The 14442-nt window shown below is 45.1% G+C and overlaps 1 protein-coding gene across 1 annotated transcript; it reads left to right on the top strand.

Moving 5' to 3' along the window:
* Window positions 1–315: 315 nt before the first annotated feature.
* On the top strand, window positions 316–12444 carry LOC123407679. The gene is made up of 14 exons (XM_045100866.1): window positions 316–581; window positions 1313–1358; window positions 1452–1653; window positions 1977–2051; window positions 2139–2240; window positions 2397–2437; window positions 2887–3000; window positions 9826–9940; window positions 10045–10235; window positions 10296–10412; window positions 10776–10856; window positions 10987–11225; window positions 11504–11543; window positions 11706–12444. Coding segments are annotated over exons 1-14 (1926 nt in total). The 5' UTR covers window positions 316–579; the 3' UTR covers window positions 12267–12444.
* Window positions 12445–14442: the final 1998 nt, after the last annotated feature.

The raw sequence follows: 14442 nt of genomic DNA, 5'->3' as shown, positions 1-14442 counted from the left end.
AACTCATGAGGCGACGACGGATCTTTTAAAAAGACCTATCGACCAACGCATAGCAGCTTTCAGAAATCAACCTAAAATTTACGGCTAGAATGAGCGGTTCCCGCATGAGGCCCCGCTTGGATTCGGTGTAAATTTTTATATCCGGATTAAATTTACAGATGTACATTACTGGCTGTTATATTATTTTTGTTTGGAATAAAAATGAGTCTGTATATATTACGGGTGTATTTAGGAACGAACCGACCATCCAAGCAGGCCCTGAGTGTCTCTGGATTGCGATTTGAGGGTCATTTAATTGGAAAAAAAAAGGCAAAGGTTTTGCCTCCAGCTAAAAATAAATATAGAATAAAGGAAATCTTGAGAGTGGCAATTCAGCGAATCCCCACGAACAAAGTGCCAAGTATCCAAATCTCTCAAAAGGAGACCCTTGTTCTTCTCCTCGAGAGAGAGCTGGAGGCGGAGCTCCTCGTCTTATCCACGCGGCCTGTCCAAATCGGAGCTCGTCTTCCTGCTCCGCTCTTGTCCTTCTTCAGCTGCGTTCAGCTCGCGCCGCTCAGGACGGCGCCTGCGACCTGTTTGATGTAATGACCACCCAGACCCAGTGGCTTGCTTATAATTGTTATAAATCGCATGGTTATTAGAGTTTCACAACATGGATTTTGCTCTATTTCTTGTTCGTTAATATGGCTCTGTCGATTCGATGTTGGAATCTACTTTGTTTTTTTTTTGTCATGTGTTACTGTAGTTAGATGACGAATTCCTTTTTCCTTGTAATTATAGTTATGCTTTAGTCTGATCGCAATTTAGGTTTTCCTTGTAATTATAGTTATGCTTTAGTCTGATCGCAATTTAGGTTTTTTACGGAATTATGCAAATATGGGTGGAATGTTAGGTGTTCTCTTCAGTTTTCGAGGAAGCCCTGGCTTGTTTTGCTTTTCGTTCCAAGAGTTCCTCGTCTGGTCATTCCTTCATGTGAGCAAATCGGATCCAAATCTTCTTCTGGAGCTGGGGGGTTCAATTGAACTTCAATGGCCCTCAAATAGATCTCTGCGTGGTGGATTAGCTCTTTAGTTTATCATTGATAAAATCAGAATGAAAGTGATTTCTTCGAACCTTGATGTCATGCACGCAGATGAATTATCTGATGTTGCTGTATTTCTGTTTCCAAAATGAGTGCTTCTCTGTATGCGAAATGTGTTTGTCACACGTCTGAATGCCAAATTTAAAAAATCCCACACTTTTCCAAACTCTTGTGTCAAATAATTGCAGCTCTACATGTATGTACTTCATTCTCATAGCAAAATAATTGCAGGGAGGCAGTAGCAGTGGAAGAAGTTGAGAACTGTGTAGTCAAGCTGGTTAGCATTTTTCAGAACTGGAAATTTTCCCTGCCAATCATGACTTAATCAAACGAATGCTTCAATTATTCCAATACATCTGTTGCTTCATAGAGGAGGAATCCTCAACGGCGCAAGAATCAAGTGTATGTTGGCTGTGGGGCTGGATTTGGGGGTGACCGGCCGATGGCTGCTTTGAAGTTATTGGAGAGAGTCGAAGAACTTAACTACATAGTACTTGAGTGTTTGGCGGAGCGAACACTTGCAGACCGCTACCAAGTTATGCTGTCAGGAGGGAAAGGATTTGATCCCCGAGGTATGATTGTTGACAAATGTTTGTTACTTATGCATTTAGTTGTATTGCTAATCAAAGCAGATGATACCTGTTATCTTGTGAACTGCACCTGTGGTTGCGAGTTTATGGAGTACTTATTGCATGTATTTAATTGTATATCTTCTTTGTACATGTCAAGGGTAAACTTCTCTAGTTTTTATCATGTATAACATACTTTGGTCCTTCTCTTTTTTTGAGGAACTGTTTTGGTCCTTCTCTCAGTAGGGATATATTATTTGCTTTGTTGCTTATGTTACTTTCAATAAGAATTTCAATGCACCTTTCGGTAATGTATAAATATGCAGTTAAGGAATGGCTGTCCATGCTTCTACCCTTGGCTTTGGATAGAGAAGTCTGCATAATAACTAACATGGGCGCAAGTAAGACAATGCTGACTGGAGCTTTGCTTTACCTCATTTGTTTTGTTTTCCCAATTAGATATTGTAAGTGTCTTTCCCATTTATTAGTTGATCCACCTGGAGCACAGAAAGAAATACTGGACCTTGCTTCTAGTTTGGGACTGGAGATAACAGTCGCTGTAGCTTATGAATCATCAACTTCAGGGCCAGGTAATTTTTAGCTGTTTGGTAGTACCAATTGTATGATACTTTGGGTGCTACCAAGGTTGTGTATAAATCAAGGAATGCCGGTCATCATAGCTTGTTGTGTGGAATCAAAACTGATAATCAAGCTTACAACTGTTTTTGGGTTTGGCCTTTATGCAGAAAACTCAGTATTATCGAATGAATCAATGGGAGTGGCAGAGGTAATTTTTGGATCATCATTTTTTTTGTATTCATCTGACTTCATAAAATAAACGATATCCGGTTTCTTAGCCTCAGTCTTGTTAACTTACAAGGAAGTAAGATCAGCAATTTGCATCCAATCTTCTGAAATTAGTTTGTCAATCTATGTAATTATGTCTCATGTGATCCATGGCATATAAGAGCGCTGTGGTTGACATATGTGGCCAAAAGATCGTTACTAGATCTAGGGAAATCTTCGGAGAGAATGCTATGAATGAGAAAGGACTTAGAAATTGTATCATCAGGAGATTCTGCAGCGTACCTATTATAGAACTTAACATTAACATATTGTTGCTGCTTTGCCTCAATACATATATATTTTCCTGGTCATTTCACTGTAATGAGCATTGATAACTTGCATATTATTTATCTTGGTTTACCATTTGACGATATTTTGTTGTGTGTGCAGGGAAGAAGCACATACCTTGGTGCAGCCCCCATTGTACATTGCTTGGAAAATTACAAACCACATGTCGTCATTACTTCTCGGGTTGCTGATGCTGCACTATTCTTAGCACCCATGGTATGCCTTCATGGCTACTTATGCTTGCTAATAATTCCGTAATTTCATCGTTTCAACGTAACTGTATCATATGAAAAAATCGGTGCCATAGGAGGACGTGAGCCTTGGTCTATGGCCTCTGGCTGCACACATGCTGAAGAAATAGAAAGAAAAAACATCATGCGTGGAAGTTACAGCTATATCTACCAATTAGTTATCTCTTTACGGTTCGTTAAGATTAGATTCGTACTATATTAGGTTCGTTACCTTAAGTTGGGGTAAACCCATCCCAAGCCAAACTGATAGCGCCCGGTACCCAGCCATCTTCCTGCACTGTTAACAGAAAGAATATGAGGCAATCTTTGTATTTGAGTTTTAGTTTGTGTGGATTTGTTGGCTTCTGCAAGATGATGTAACATTACAACATATAAAATCTGTTAGTAGGAAACCTTTGTCAGACTCTGCTATTTGAAGATCAAGAACAGGGTCGAATTTCACTCGAACTAGCCACTTTACTGGGAAAATCAAGGAGGAATTAAGAAGTTCCAGTACAGGGTAGCCGGCCAGGAACACTGGCGGCGCAACGGGGTAAACCCTAACAAAAAGATGAGCTCAAAACGAGCCTGATCCGTGGCTTATATAGCCTTACAAAGGAGGAACGAAAGTAAAGCAAAAAGTAGAGGAAGAAGAAAGGTGGCGTGCCGGATTAGCGACAGGGACGCCCGGCACGCGGATTGCCGTCATCCACGGTAGCCGCTGACTCCTTTAAAGCGAAGCGGTATGGGGTCATCTGGCGCGTCGGATCTGGGATGGAGGGCTCCTGCTGCTTCGCGCCACATCGTCGTTCAAACACACGGCTGATCATCTTGCTGGGTCCTGACAATCCCCCCCCCCCCCCCCCCCCCCCCCAGTAACTTCAGACCTGTCCTCAGGGCTGGAATGCCGGAAATACTTTTTGGATAAAAGAGGCATCCTCCCAGGTGGCATCCTGTTCAGCAAGGTTGGTCCACTTAATGAGCCATCTGACCACTGGGATTTGAATATCTCCTTGCACCCTAGGAATGAGTTTTCGTTCCAGTATCTTCTCAGGTTCCAATAAGATGGTTCCATCTGTATGGAGTAGGGGGAGGTGAGGGTTGGGTATGGCCTGTGGGCCCAGGTGCTTTTTAAGCTGGCTGACATGGAATGTAGGGTGAAGCTTGCAATGATCAGGCAACAACAGTTTGTAAGCTACAGGCCCCACTTTCTGGATAATTCTGAAGGGTCCATAGTATTTGGAATGTAGCTTAAGGCATCTGTGCAAGCTTAGGGTGGTGTGCCTGTACGGTTGGAGCTTCAGATAGACCATGTCTCCCACTTCCAGTGTTCTTTCAGATCTCTTTCTGTCAGCATATAGCTTCATCCTTTGCTGTGCCTTGAGAAGGTTACCCTTGATCTGGGCTGCCAGTTGTTCTGCATTTAGGATGGAGGAGAATTCCTGAACCATCTCAGCAGGATAAAGAGCAGCTTCAGAGAGCATGTTAGGTGGTCTGTTGTACAAGGCTTGGAAAGGTGTGAGCTGGAGTGATGTATGGTAGCTAGTGTTATACCACCACTCAGCTAGGGGAAGCCACTTTTGAGGTTGGAGGAAAGCCATGCATCTTAAGTAGTTCTCCAGACATTGATTAACCCTCTCTGTTTGACCATCAGACTGAGGGTGGTAGGAAGTGCTCATGTGCAGTTTGATGCCCGGTTTCTTGAACAGTTCTTGCCAGAGGTTGCTGGTGAAGATCCTGTCTCTGTCAGTGACAATAACTGAAGGGAGTCCATGCAACTTGAATATATTTTCAGTAAAAGCTCTTGCCACAGTACTGACAGTAATGGGGTGTTTCATTGGAATAAAGTGACTGTACTTGGTGAATCTGTCCACCACTACAAGAATCATGTCCTTTGCTTGGGAGGTAGGGAGACCTTCAATGAAATCCATGCTAATGTGACACCAAGCAAAGTCAGGAACTGGGAGGGGCTGCAGTAATCCTGGGTACTTGCAATGCTCAGGTTTGTTGATCTGGCAAGTTGGGCACTTTTTGATGAATTCCATAATAAATTTCTTCATGCCTGGCCAGTGGAAAAGGAGTTTCATTCTTTGGTAAGTTGCTCTGTGTCCAGAGTGGCCCCCTAGTTCAGAGTTGTGCATTGCTGATACTAGTTTGGTTTTAAGGGCATTGTCCAAACCAATGACAAATCTGTTTTTGTATCTCAACACTCCTTGTTGCAAGGTAAAGTTAGGGACAGCAGTTGCAGAGATGGCCAGTTGAGCTAGGAGATCTTTGCACTTTTGGTCCTGAGCATAACTAGCAACAACCTCAGTTAACCAGCTGGGCTGAGCTTGAGTAGCAATTAATGAGTGTAATCTATATTGGACTCTGGATAATGCATCAGCAACTTTGTTGTTCTTCCCTTGCTTGTATTCAATTCTGAAATTATATCCCAGCAACTTGATTAACAATTTATGTTGGATCCCCTCTGTTAGCTTTTGGTCCTGAATGTATCTCAAGCTTTGCTGGTCAGTTCTGATTACTAGTGCTGATGCAGCAAAGTAATGTTACCAGTGCTTCAGTGCTTCAATAATTGCTAAAGCCTCTTTATCATAAGTGGACATTGCTGCCGCTTTTGGACCAATAGTTTTACTGAAGTAAGAGAGTGGTCTACCCTCTTGCATCAGCACAAAACCAATGCCATATGCACAAGCATCAGTTTCCAATATAAAAGGCTGAGAAAAGTCTGGAAGTGCTAAGACTGGGGCTTGAGTCATTTTATGTTTTAGTGTGTTAAAAGCCTCCATTTGGTCAGACCCCCACGGGAAATTGTCTTTTCTCAAGGAGTTGAACAGAGGTTTACAGATAAACCCATAGTGTTGAATAAATCTCCTGTAGTAACCAGTTAAGCCCAAGAAACTTCTTAACTGAGTTACATTCTCAGGTGCTGGCCACTGAATAATGGCTTCAATTTTTGTAGGATCAGTACCTACCCCATCACCTCTGATGACATGGCCCAAGTATTCCACTTGTGGTTGAGCAAAAGTGCACTTGCTAAGTTTTGCAAATAACTGATTTGACTGCAGTGCTTCTAGAACAAGTTTGAGGTGTTGCAGGTGTTCCTTCATATTTCTGCTATAGACCAGGATATCATCAAAGAAGACCAGTACAAACTTTCTTAGGTAAGGGGCTAAGATAGTGTTCATGAGGAGCTGGAATGTGGCAGGAGCATTGGTGAGTCCAAAGGGCATCACCAAGTATTCATAGTGCCCACAGTGTGTGCTAAAAGCAGTTTTCTCAATGTCATCCTCTTTCATTCTGATTTGGTGATAACCACTTCTCAGATCCAACTTGGAGAAGACTGTTGCACCCTTCAGTTCATCCAAGAGATCTTCAATAACAGGGATGGGATATTTGTTTTTCACAGTCTGCTCATTCACTTTTCTGAAATCATTTACCAGCCTCCATGTCATGTCCTTCTTTTTCACCAAAAGGGCAGGGGAAGAATAAGGACTGTTACTGTCCCTGATAACTTTAGACTTGATCATCTCTTGTACTATGTTTTCCATTGCATCTTTCTGGTGGTGAGGCAATCTATAAGGCCTCTGGTTAATGACCTTAGCTTGGGGAGTGAATGTGATAACATGATCAATAGCCCTTTTGGGGGGTAAAGTTGTTGGAGTGCTAAAAACAGGGGAATAGTCCTTAAGAATCTTCTGTATTGGTTCAGGCACTAGTAGATCCACAGGGTCTTTCACTAGAATTCTGTGAAGCAAAAGAACAGCTTCACACACAGGTTCACTGGGAATAGATTCAGTGGGAAGAATTTCTTGAACTGGTACAGTGGCTAGACTCTCATCTTGGAATTTTTTCTTTTCACCTTCAGGTAATGTGACTGTGACCTGCATCTCATCAAAGTCAAGTTCCACAGGACTAAATGCAGCCATCCAATCAGCCCCTAGGATAACATCATAACCTTGTAATTGCAACACTCTGAAATCTGTGGAGAAGTTAGTTCCTTGTAGAGAAAAGGGGCAGTTAAGTGCAATGAACTCTGACCAAAGTGTAGCACCATTAGCCACAATCACCTGTCTCCTCTTGGTTGGGGTTATAGCACATTTTGCTCTCTGAGTTAAAGATGGTGTGATGAATGTAGCAGTGCTACCACTGTCAATGAGGGTTGTGGCAGGGATATTCCCTAACAGGACAGTCAAAGTGAAGCTCAGTTTCCTAGTAGCTCTCATTCCCATCAAGGCATGCATGGATATTTGCAATGGAGGGTCATCACTTTCCACAAGAGGAGTGTCAGCATCATCACTTTCAGCAGTATAATATACTAACTCTGCATCCTCAGGGCAGCTCTCTTGTAGTGCCTGTATTTGCATTTGATTTGCTAGTTTACAGACCTTTTTGTGCCCTGGGAACCATGGGTCCTTGCACCTATAGCAAATGCCCTTCAACCTTGCTTGTTGAATAACAGTGGCAGTGGAATTGGGAGGTTGTTTGCCAGGGTCAAACTGAATTTGCCTTTTGACAGTGTGACTGAAGAATGGTTGTTGTACTTTCTTAGCTGGCTGAGATTGCTCCATTCTTCTAGCTAGCCAAATAGCTTTGTGTAAGTCAGGAGGTTCATGACATTGGACATGATGTTGAATGTTGTCAGATAGGCCAACAATGAAGCTTGTTTTGTAGTACTCCTAGGGCAATGCTGGGTTATCTCTTCTGATTAGGTTCATAGATTTCTCAAACTGTAGTACATAGTCATTGACAGTTCCAGTCTGGGTAAGGGCATGGAATGTTCTGACATTGTCACAAACTGAAGTTTCAGAGAACCTGTCACCTATCAGTCTGCAGAACCTGTACCAAGGCAAGGTATTAGCAATGATACCTGTGCCTCTCCACCACTCAATTGCAGGGCCTGTCAGGTAAGTTACAACAATTTCAGTCTTTTGTTCCAGGGGAGTTCTGGCAGCTTCAAAATACATTTCAATTGTCTGAATCCAGGAGTCAGTGTTGGTGCCCTCAAATTCAGGGATGTTGTACTTGGCAGGTTTTACCAGAGTGTGCACTCTTCTGTTCTCTGGAGGCCAGTCTCTGTTTGCAGTGCCAAACCTTCTGTCCAAATGAGCATTTTGTCCCTCACCTTGATCCTGCTCCAAGTTAGTGACTTGCTGGCCAGGGGGCACTTGGTGAGCAGCAACTGGGTTCTTAGCTTCAGTAGTTGCCTGCTTGTTGTCTGCAAAATGGGGATGTCTGTAGGGTAATTTGAGTGTACCATCAAGGTTTAATTCTTTTCCAGAATTCTTGTCCACCAAGGTTGCAGAACCCACAGTTACAGGGGATTGCTGAGCATCTTGGAACTTGTTCACAGGGCCTTGTGGTGTATGAGCAATAACACTTGCTTGAGGAACTTCTTGAGGGTTGGGCTGCACCTCTCTGACTTTAGGAAACCCAGAGATAAAAGTAGACAGTGTGCCCTGCAAGTCACCCAAAGATTTCTGCAAGTTGTGGAAGTTGTCATGCACATAGTCCCTGAACTCATCAAACTCCACTCTGTCCCCTTCCCTGTTTTTCTGCAGAAGTTGGACATCAAGCTGGAGGGAGGTAAACTCCAACTGATCAGTGGAGGAGGAGTCTGTGGGAGCAACCACCTTAGCCATGAGAAGAGCAGAGAGGGTTCTGACAGAGTGTCGAAAACCCCACTGAAACTAGACAACACAAGAGAGGAATTTTACCACAGCCGCAGCTGCAACCCGAACTGGTGTTGTTAGTTCTGCCGCCGCCAACACCGCCGCCGACGCCGCGCCACCAAGTACACCGGATCCGGGAGGGTGGTGGGATTTTACTACGCAAGCAATGAGCTTTTTGCAACCACTAACCTGACCAGATCTGTACCGAATGATCGCCGCCACCAGCACCACCGTCAGCTCACCGCCTGGATCGGGAGGGAGGGAGGATTTTCCCTGCTCTTCCCCCAATTCACGCCACCGGAAGACCTAGAACTACTCCGAGGAAGGACTGGCTCTGAATACCATTGTCAGACTCTGCTATCTGAAGATCAAGAACAGGGTCGAATTTCACTCGAACTAGCCACTTTACTGGGCAAATCAAGGAGGAATTAAGAAGTTCCAGTACAGGGTAGCCGGCCAGGAACACTGGCGGCGCAACGGGGTAAACCCTAACAAAAAGATGAGCTCAAAACGAGCCTGATCCGTGGCTTATATAGCCTTACAAAGGAGGAACGAAAGTAAAGCAAAAAGTAGAGGAAGAAGAAAGGTGGCGTGCCGGATTAGCGACAGGGACGCCCGGCACGCGGATCGCCGTCCGATCGAGCATCCACGGTAGCCGCTGACTCCTTTAAAGCGAAGCGGTATGGGGTCATCTGGCGCGTCGGATCTGGGATGGAGGGCTCCTGCTGCTTCGCGCCACATCGTCGTTCAAACACACGGCTGATCATCTTGCTGGGTCCTGACAACCTTCAATGCTCAGTAATGAATGCTCTCTCTTTCTTGCTGATTCATGCACAAAACTTGACTGGATAGTTCGCTATAGACGGCATAAGTTACATGATTTCAGAAGATTACTTCGGCCCATTTTCTTTTGTTTTGTCACCATCGATCTCCATTTTGCCAGAAAATTGCTATCTGTCATACTTATTTTGTTTCTCCCACTACCAAGTTGGTAAAGGAGTTTGTAGCTCCAGCGACTTTCAGGTGTTGTTTCAGAGAACCCATTATTTCGTTAGGGTTTAATTCTGTTTTTCTTCTTTTTCAAGTTGCTCAAAATATGTAAATCTGAATATGTATTCCCACTGCCTTTCCAATATAAGGTCTACGAATTGGGTTGGAATTGGGATGACTTTGAGAAGTTGGCACAAGGGACATTAGCCAGCCATCTTCTGGAATGTGGTTGTCAACTCACTGGAGGATATTTCATGCACCCTGGTACATCTCTCGTCCTTTCAAAATTATTACTAGGTGGGAATTTTCACTTCATTCTTGATTCATGTTTTTTTTTTATGTTCTACATCTGGTATTGTAAAGAGCAGGAGATGCACATCGAGGTTTTTCTTTTGAGCAGCTTCGAGATTTGTCTCTTCCATATGCTGAAGTGAGTTACAAAGGAGAAGTTTGTGTTGGCAAGGCAAAGGGTAGCGGAGGTCTTCTGAGCTATAGCACTTGCGCAGAACAGCTTCTGTATGAAGTTGGAGACCCTGCAAACTACATCACTCCTGATCTGGTGAGGTCATCTTACATTTCCAATCCCATGTAAGCTTCCTGTCTGAACATTTGTTAGCAGGTTGTAGATTTCAGTGACGTGCAGTTCCATCAAATATCACAAGACAAGGTTCGGTGTAAAGGAGCAAAACCATCTGATCCTTGCCGGCCTGAGAAACTCCTCCAATTGTTTCCTACTGTATGTTTTCCTAGTAAGAATATAAATTGTACTTATTTCAAGTTTATCTTCAGTCTTCTTCCAACTAAAAGCAACCATCGCCTAGTATTGACATGTTGCGTAGTTGGGTATTTACTCTGTTCCATACTATGTTACTGGAACCGCAAAAATCACCAATATAAATGAAGTATTTATGTGTTGTATTGCTGAAAGTTTGTGTATGATAATGTTATTATTTCAAATAAAGCATGCTATTTCGAACCTCAGATAGAATCATACAATATTGTTCATGAATTGAAGAAAGGTCCTTTGATTATCCAGATAGTTTATCAAGAGGCTCATTGCTAGGTTTCTCACTGTAGTCCTTCACATTTTTTTCTTTAGGCAAATGGATGGAAAGGCTGGGGAGAGATATCATACGGGGGACAAGAGTGTTTAAGGCGCGCTCAGGCAGCAGAATACCTAGTAAGATCATGAAAGTATTTGCATGCAATATTTTTTTTCTGATCTGGTGTGTTAACAATTGAATGTACCTATTTACACCGTGACAACACAAAGGCAGTTCCTGCATTTAAACCTTTTCTGCTGTTATTAGGTTAGGTCATGGCTGAATGAACGATATCCCGGCATCGAAGAGAAAATTATCGCATACGTTATGGGATATGATAGCTTGAAAGCTAATGGAGGTAACAATGACAATTACTCTTCCAAGGAAGTGATAGATGTTAGACTTCGGATGGACGGGCTATTTGAGCGGGAGGAGCATGCTGGTGGATTCATTGAGGAGTTCATTGCACTTTATACAAATGGTCCAGCTGGGGGTGGTGGCATCAGGTACTTATAATTAATTACGCTGGCCTTGTGTTTGCAGAGCTATTACTGTCGGTGATGTCCCATTGTGGCTGATCTTATAGCATAGTTATGTATGCACTGAGGTATGCCTTCCATAGATGGCTAACCTATGTCGTGGGGATCAACCATGGAAACTACTTCTGAAAACGAATTTAATATTACCATATTTCATGGAGAAGATGTCAGCATTTTCTGTTTTGTCCTTGTTCATAGAGTCGCTAAAACAACTTGACAAGTTTGTTTCCAAATCCATTTGGCAGCACTGGTCGAAAGAACGAGCTAATTCTGCACAAATTGCTGGTATGGATGACAAATTCACTGAATCCCATGAGCAGTTTACATGATACGTGCCGGCATTTTCATTATATCAGAGAACACTCTTAACTTGATGACAATTCCTATAGAGAATTATTGAAACACATGATATGCCTTTTGATATAGTATTAATTTCTGTTTGTACAGATTGATAGGGAAAACGTCTTCTGGCAAGCCAACGCGAGGAACTCAACCATTCCTGGGTCACAGAACCGGTCTACAAATGCCAACAAGAAGAGGTACACAGGAAGTTCTGCGCCGGGCATTCAACGACGCTTGAACACAAAGTTGGAAGAACCAGCACCTCCTGTATCTGCTCCAGCTCCATCCGGGTCAGAGATCGCCCTGTACCATGTGGCCCACAGCAGAGCTGGCGACAAGGGGAACGATCTGAATCTGTCGATCATCCCTCATTTCCTCGACGACATTGGCCGGCTCAGGACAGTGATCACTCCTGAGTGGGTGAAGGGTTCTCTTTCTCCCCTGCTTGATCATTCGTCATTTCCAAACGACGGAGCAATCGAGCGCCGAAACAATCTGCTTGAGCGCGTCGTGGTTGAGATTTACGATGTCCCGGGGATCAGCTCTTTGAACATCGTGGTGAGGAACATCCTCGACGGCGGCGTGAACTGCTCCAGAAGGGTGGACCGGCACGGGAAGACCCTGTCGGATCTCATCTTGTGCCAGAGAGTAACCTTGCCTCCGTAGTGACAGCCTAGAATCATCTGCTGTTGCGAAAAATAGAAAAGTCGACGTGCTTTTTTTTTTTTGAAAAAAATGTCGACTGCTAATAAGACCGGTGAAGAGAACAATAATGCCTGTTGTATGAAACAAACCATATGTATGCTCTTATTATACAATAATCATTGGCATCATTGGCCACTAATATTTGGTGTTGTCTGGTGTGCTTCCGAGGCTCCTGTTTATTGTTAGACAGAGAGGGACTCAAGTGTTTTGTGCTGCATTAAGCTATGCAGCGTTTTCTCTCGTTCATTGCTTAATAATCAAAGACTGAAGATAACAGAAATTGGGTCATGCCGAGCTATGCGGCCGCGCCATCCCACGTCCAGCTCGCCACGCCCTTGATGCCGCCATGCACGCCTGATCCATGCCATCCCACGAATCGTGCAAAGCTACCTAGTCTACCTAGCTGCTAAGGAACCGGTCAACGCACGCACACCCTCGTGCTCTCGCCGTTTTATTCTCTGAAACCAGAAACGCTAACTAACAGCGGCAGGATTACAATGTCAACAATTCTCCCCTTAATCCTGGCGCCCAGAAGAAACCTCGATGACACCGAGCTTCAGTCGCATCTCCAAGAACTTGACGCGGCCCAGTGCCTTGGTTAGAATGTCAGCAAGTTGGCCATCCGTGTTGATGTGCTCGATGTCCACCTTGCCTTCCTCAATGCATTCACGAATGAAGTGAAATCGAAGATCGATATGCTTGCTTCGTTCGTGGTGCACTGGGCTCTTTGCCAGCTCAATCGCAGACCTGTTGTCCACCAACAGTTTCACCGTCTCTGGTGGCTGTCCAAGCAGTTCGCCCAGAAGCCTGCTCAGCCAAACAGCCTGACATGCCGCTTTGGAAGCTGCAATGTACTCAGCTTCGCAAGATGAGAGGGCAACCACAGCTTGCTTCTGAGAAGTCCATGTGATGATGTTGGAGTCGAGGAAGAAAACCACCCCAGTTGTGCTCTTCCTGTCGTCGACATCCCCAGCAAGATCGCTATCACTGAATGCCACCAGTTTGGGTTTGCCACCGGAGCTCTCCTTGTACCTGCAGCCATACCCAATTGTGCCCTTGACGTAGCGCAGGATCTGCTTCACCGTTGCCCAGTGCGACGCCGTGGGTGCCTGCATGTACCTGCTCACCATCCCGACGGCATGAGTGATGTCAGGACGGGTATTGCACAAGTAACGCAGACTGCCCACGATGATCCGGTAGTCTGTTGCGTTCACTGCGTCTCCGTCTCCTCCCTTGCACAGCTTGAGCCGGTTCTCCATCGGCGTGTGGCAGGAGTTGCAGTCTGTCATTCCTGTCGCTTCTAGAATCTTGCGAGCATATGCGCTCTGGCAGATGGAGATCGTGCCCGCCTCTTGCTTGACTTCGACGCCCAGGTAGTAGCTCAGGAGGCCAAGATCGCTCATCGCAAACAGACTGTGCATCTGTTGCTTAAACATGGCGATGTCGTTGTCGTCCGTGCCCGTGATGATCAGGTCGTCCACATAGACGCCGGCGAGCAGCGTCGACTTGCCCGTGGTCCTCCTGAACACGGCATGCTCCAGGGGGCTCCGCTCGAACCCGAGCGATGCCAGGGAGGCATCCAGCTTGGCGTACCACGCCCGTGGAGCTTGATGGAGTCCGTACAGGGCCTTGCGCAGCCGGAGCACCTTGTGCTCCTCACCGGGGATGATGTAGCCGGGCGGTTGGTGCACGTAAACCTCTTCCTTGAGATCGCCGTTGAGAAACGCCGATTTGACGTCCATGTGGTACACTTGCCACCCACAGTGAGCGGCGAGCGCGAGCAGCAAACGCACAGTCTCCATGCGTGCCACCGGCGCAAAGACCTCGTCAAAGTCCACTCCTTGGCGTTGCGCGTAGCCTTTGGCGACAAGTCGCGCCTTGTGCTTGAGCACATGACCTGCAGGATCCTTTTTTACCTTGAAGACCCACTTCAGTCCAATGGCCTTGTGGCCGGAAGGGAGCGTGGCGAGCTCCCACGTTTCATTGTTGTGGATGGAAGAGAGCTCCGCGTCCATGGCCTCCTTCCAGCTTGCCTCGTTCAGAGCCACATCCACAGATGCAGGCTCCTCCGTTGCAACCAGGCACAAGTCGAGGTCGAACTCCTCTGCATTGGCTTTCATGACGTAGTCGTTGTAGA

The sequence above is a fragment of the Hordeum vulgare genome, chromosome 7H, assembly GCF_904849725.1.
Source record: "Hordeum vulgare subsp. vulgare chromosome 7H, MorexV3_pseudomolecules_assembly, whole genome shotgun sequence".
Taxonomy (NCBI): Eukaryota; Viridiplantae; Streptophyta; class Magnoliopsida; order Poales; family Poaceae; genus Hordeum; species Hordeum vulgare.
Note: the sequence above shows the minus strand (reverse complement) of the source record. Positions and strands in the feature narration are given on the sequence as shown.

What these genes read in the sequence shown, in the direction of transcription:
- LOC123407679 (XM_045100866.1), top strand. An exon ending in AATCAATGGGAGTGGCAGAG is followed by an intron (nt 2,438 to 2,886) that starts GTAATTTTTGGA and finishes TTGTGTGTGCAG; the next exon opens with GGAAGAAGCACATACCTTGG. An exon ending in CACTATTCTTAGCACCCATG is followed by an intron (nt 3,001 to 9,825) that starts GTATGCCTTCAT and finishes TTCCAATATAAG; the next exon opens with GTCTACGAATTGGGTTGGAA.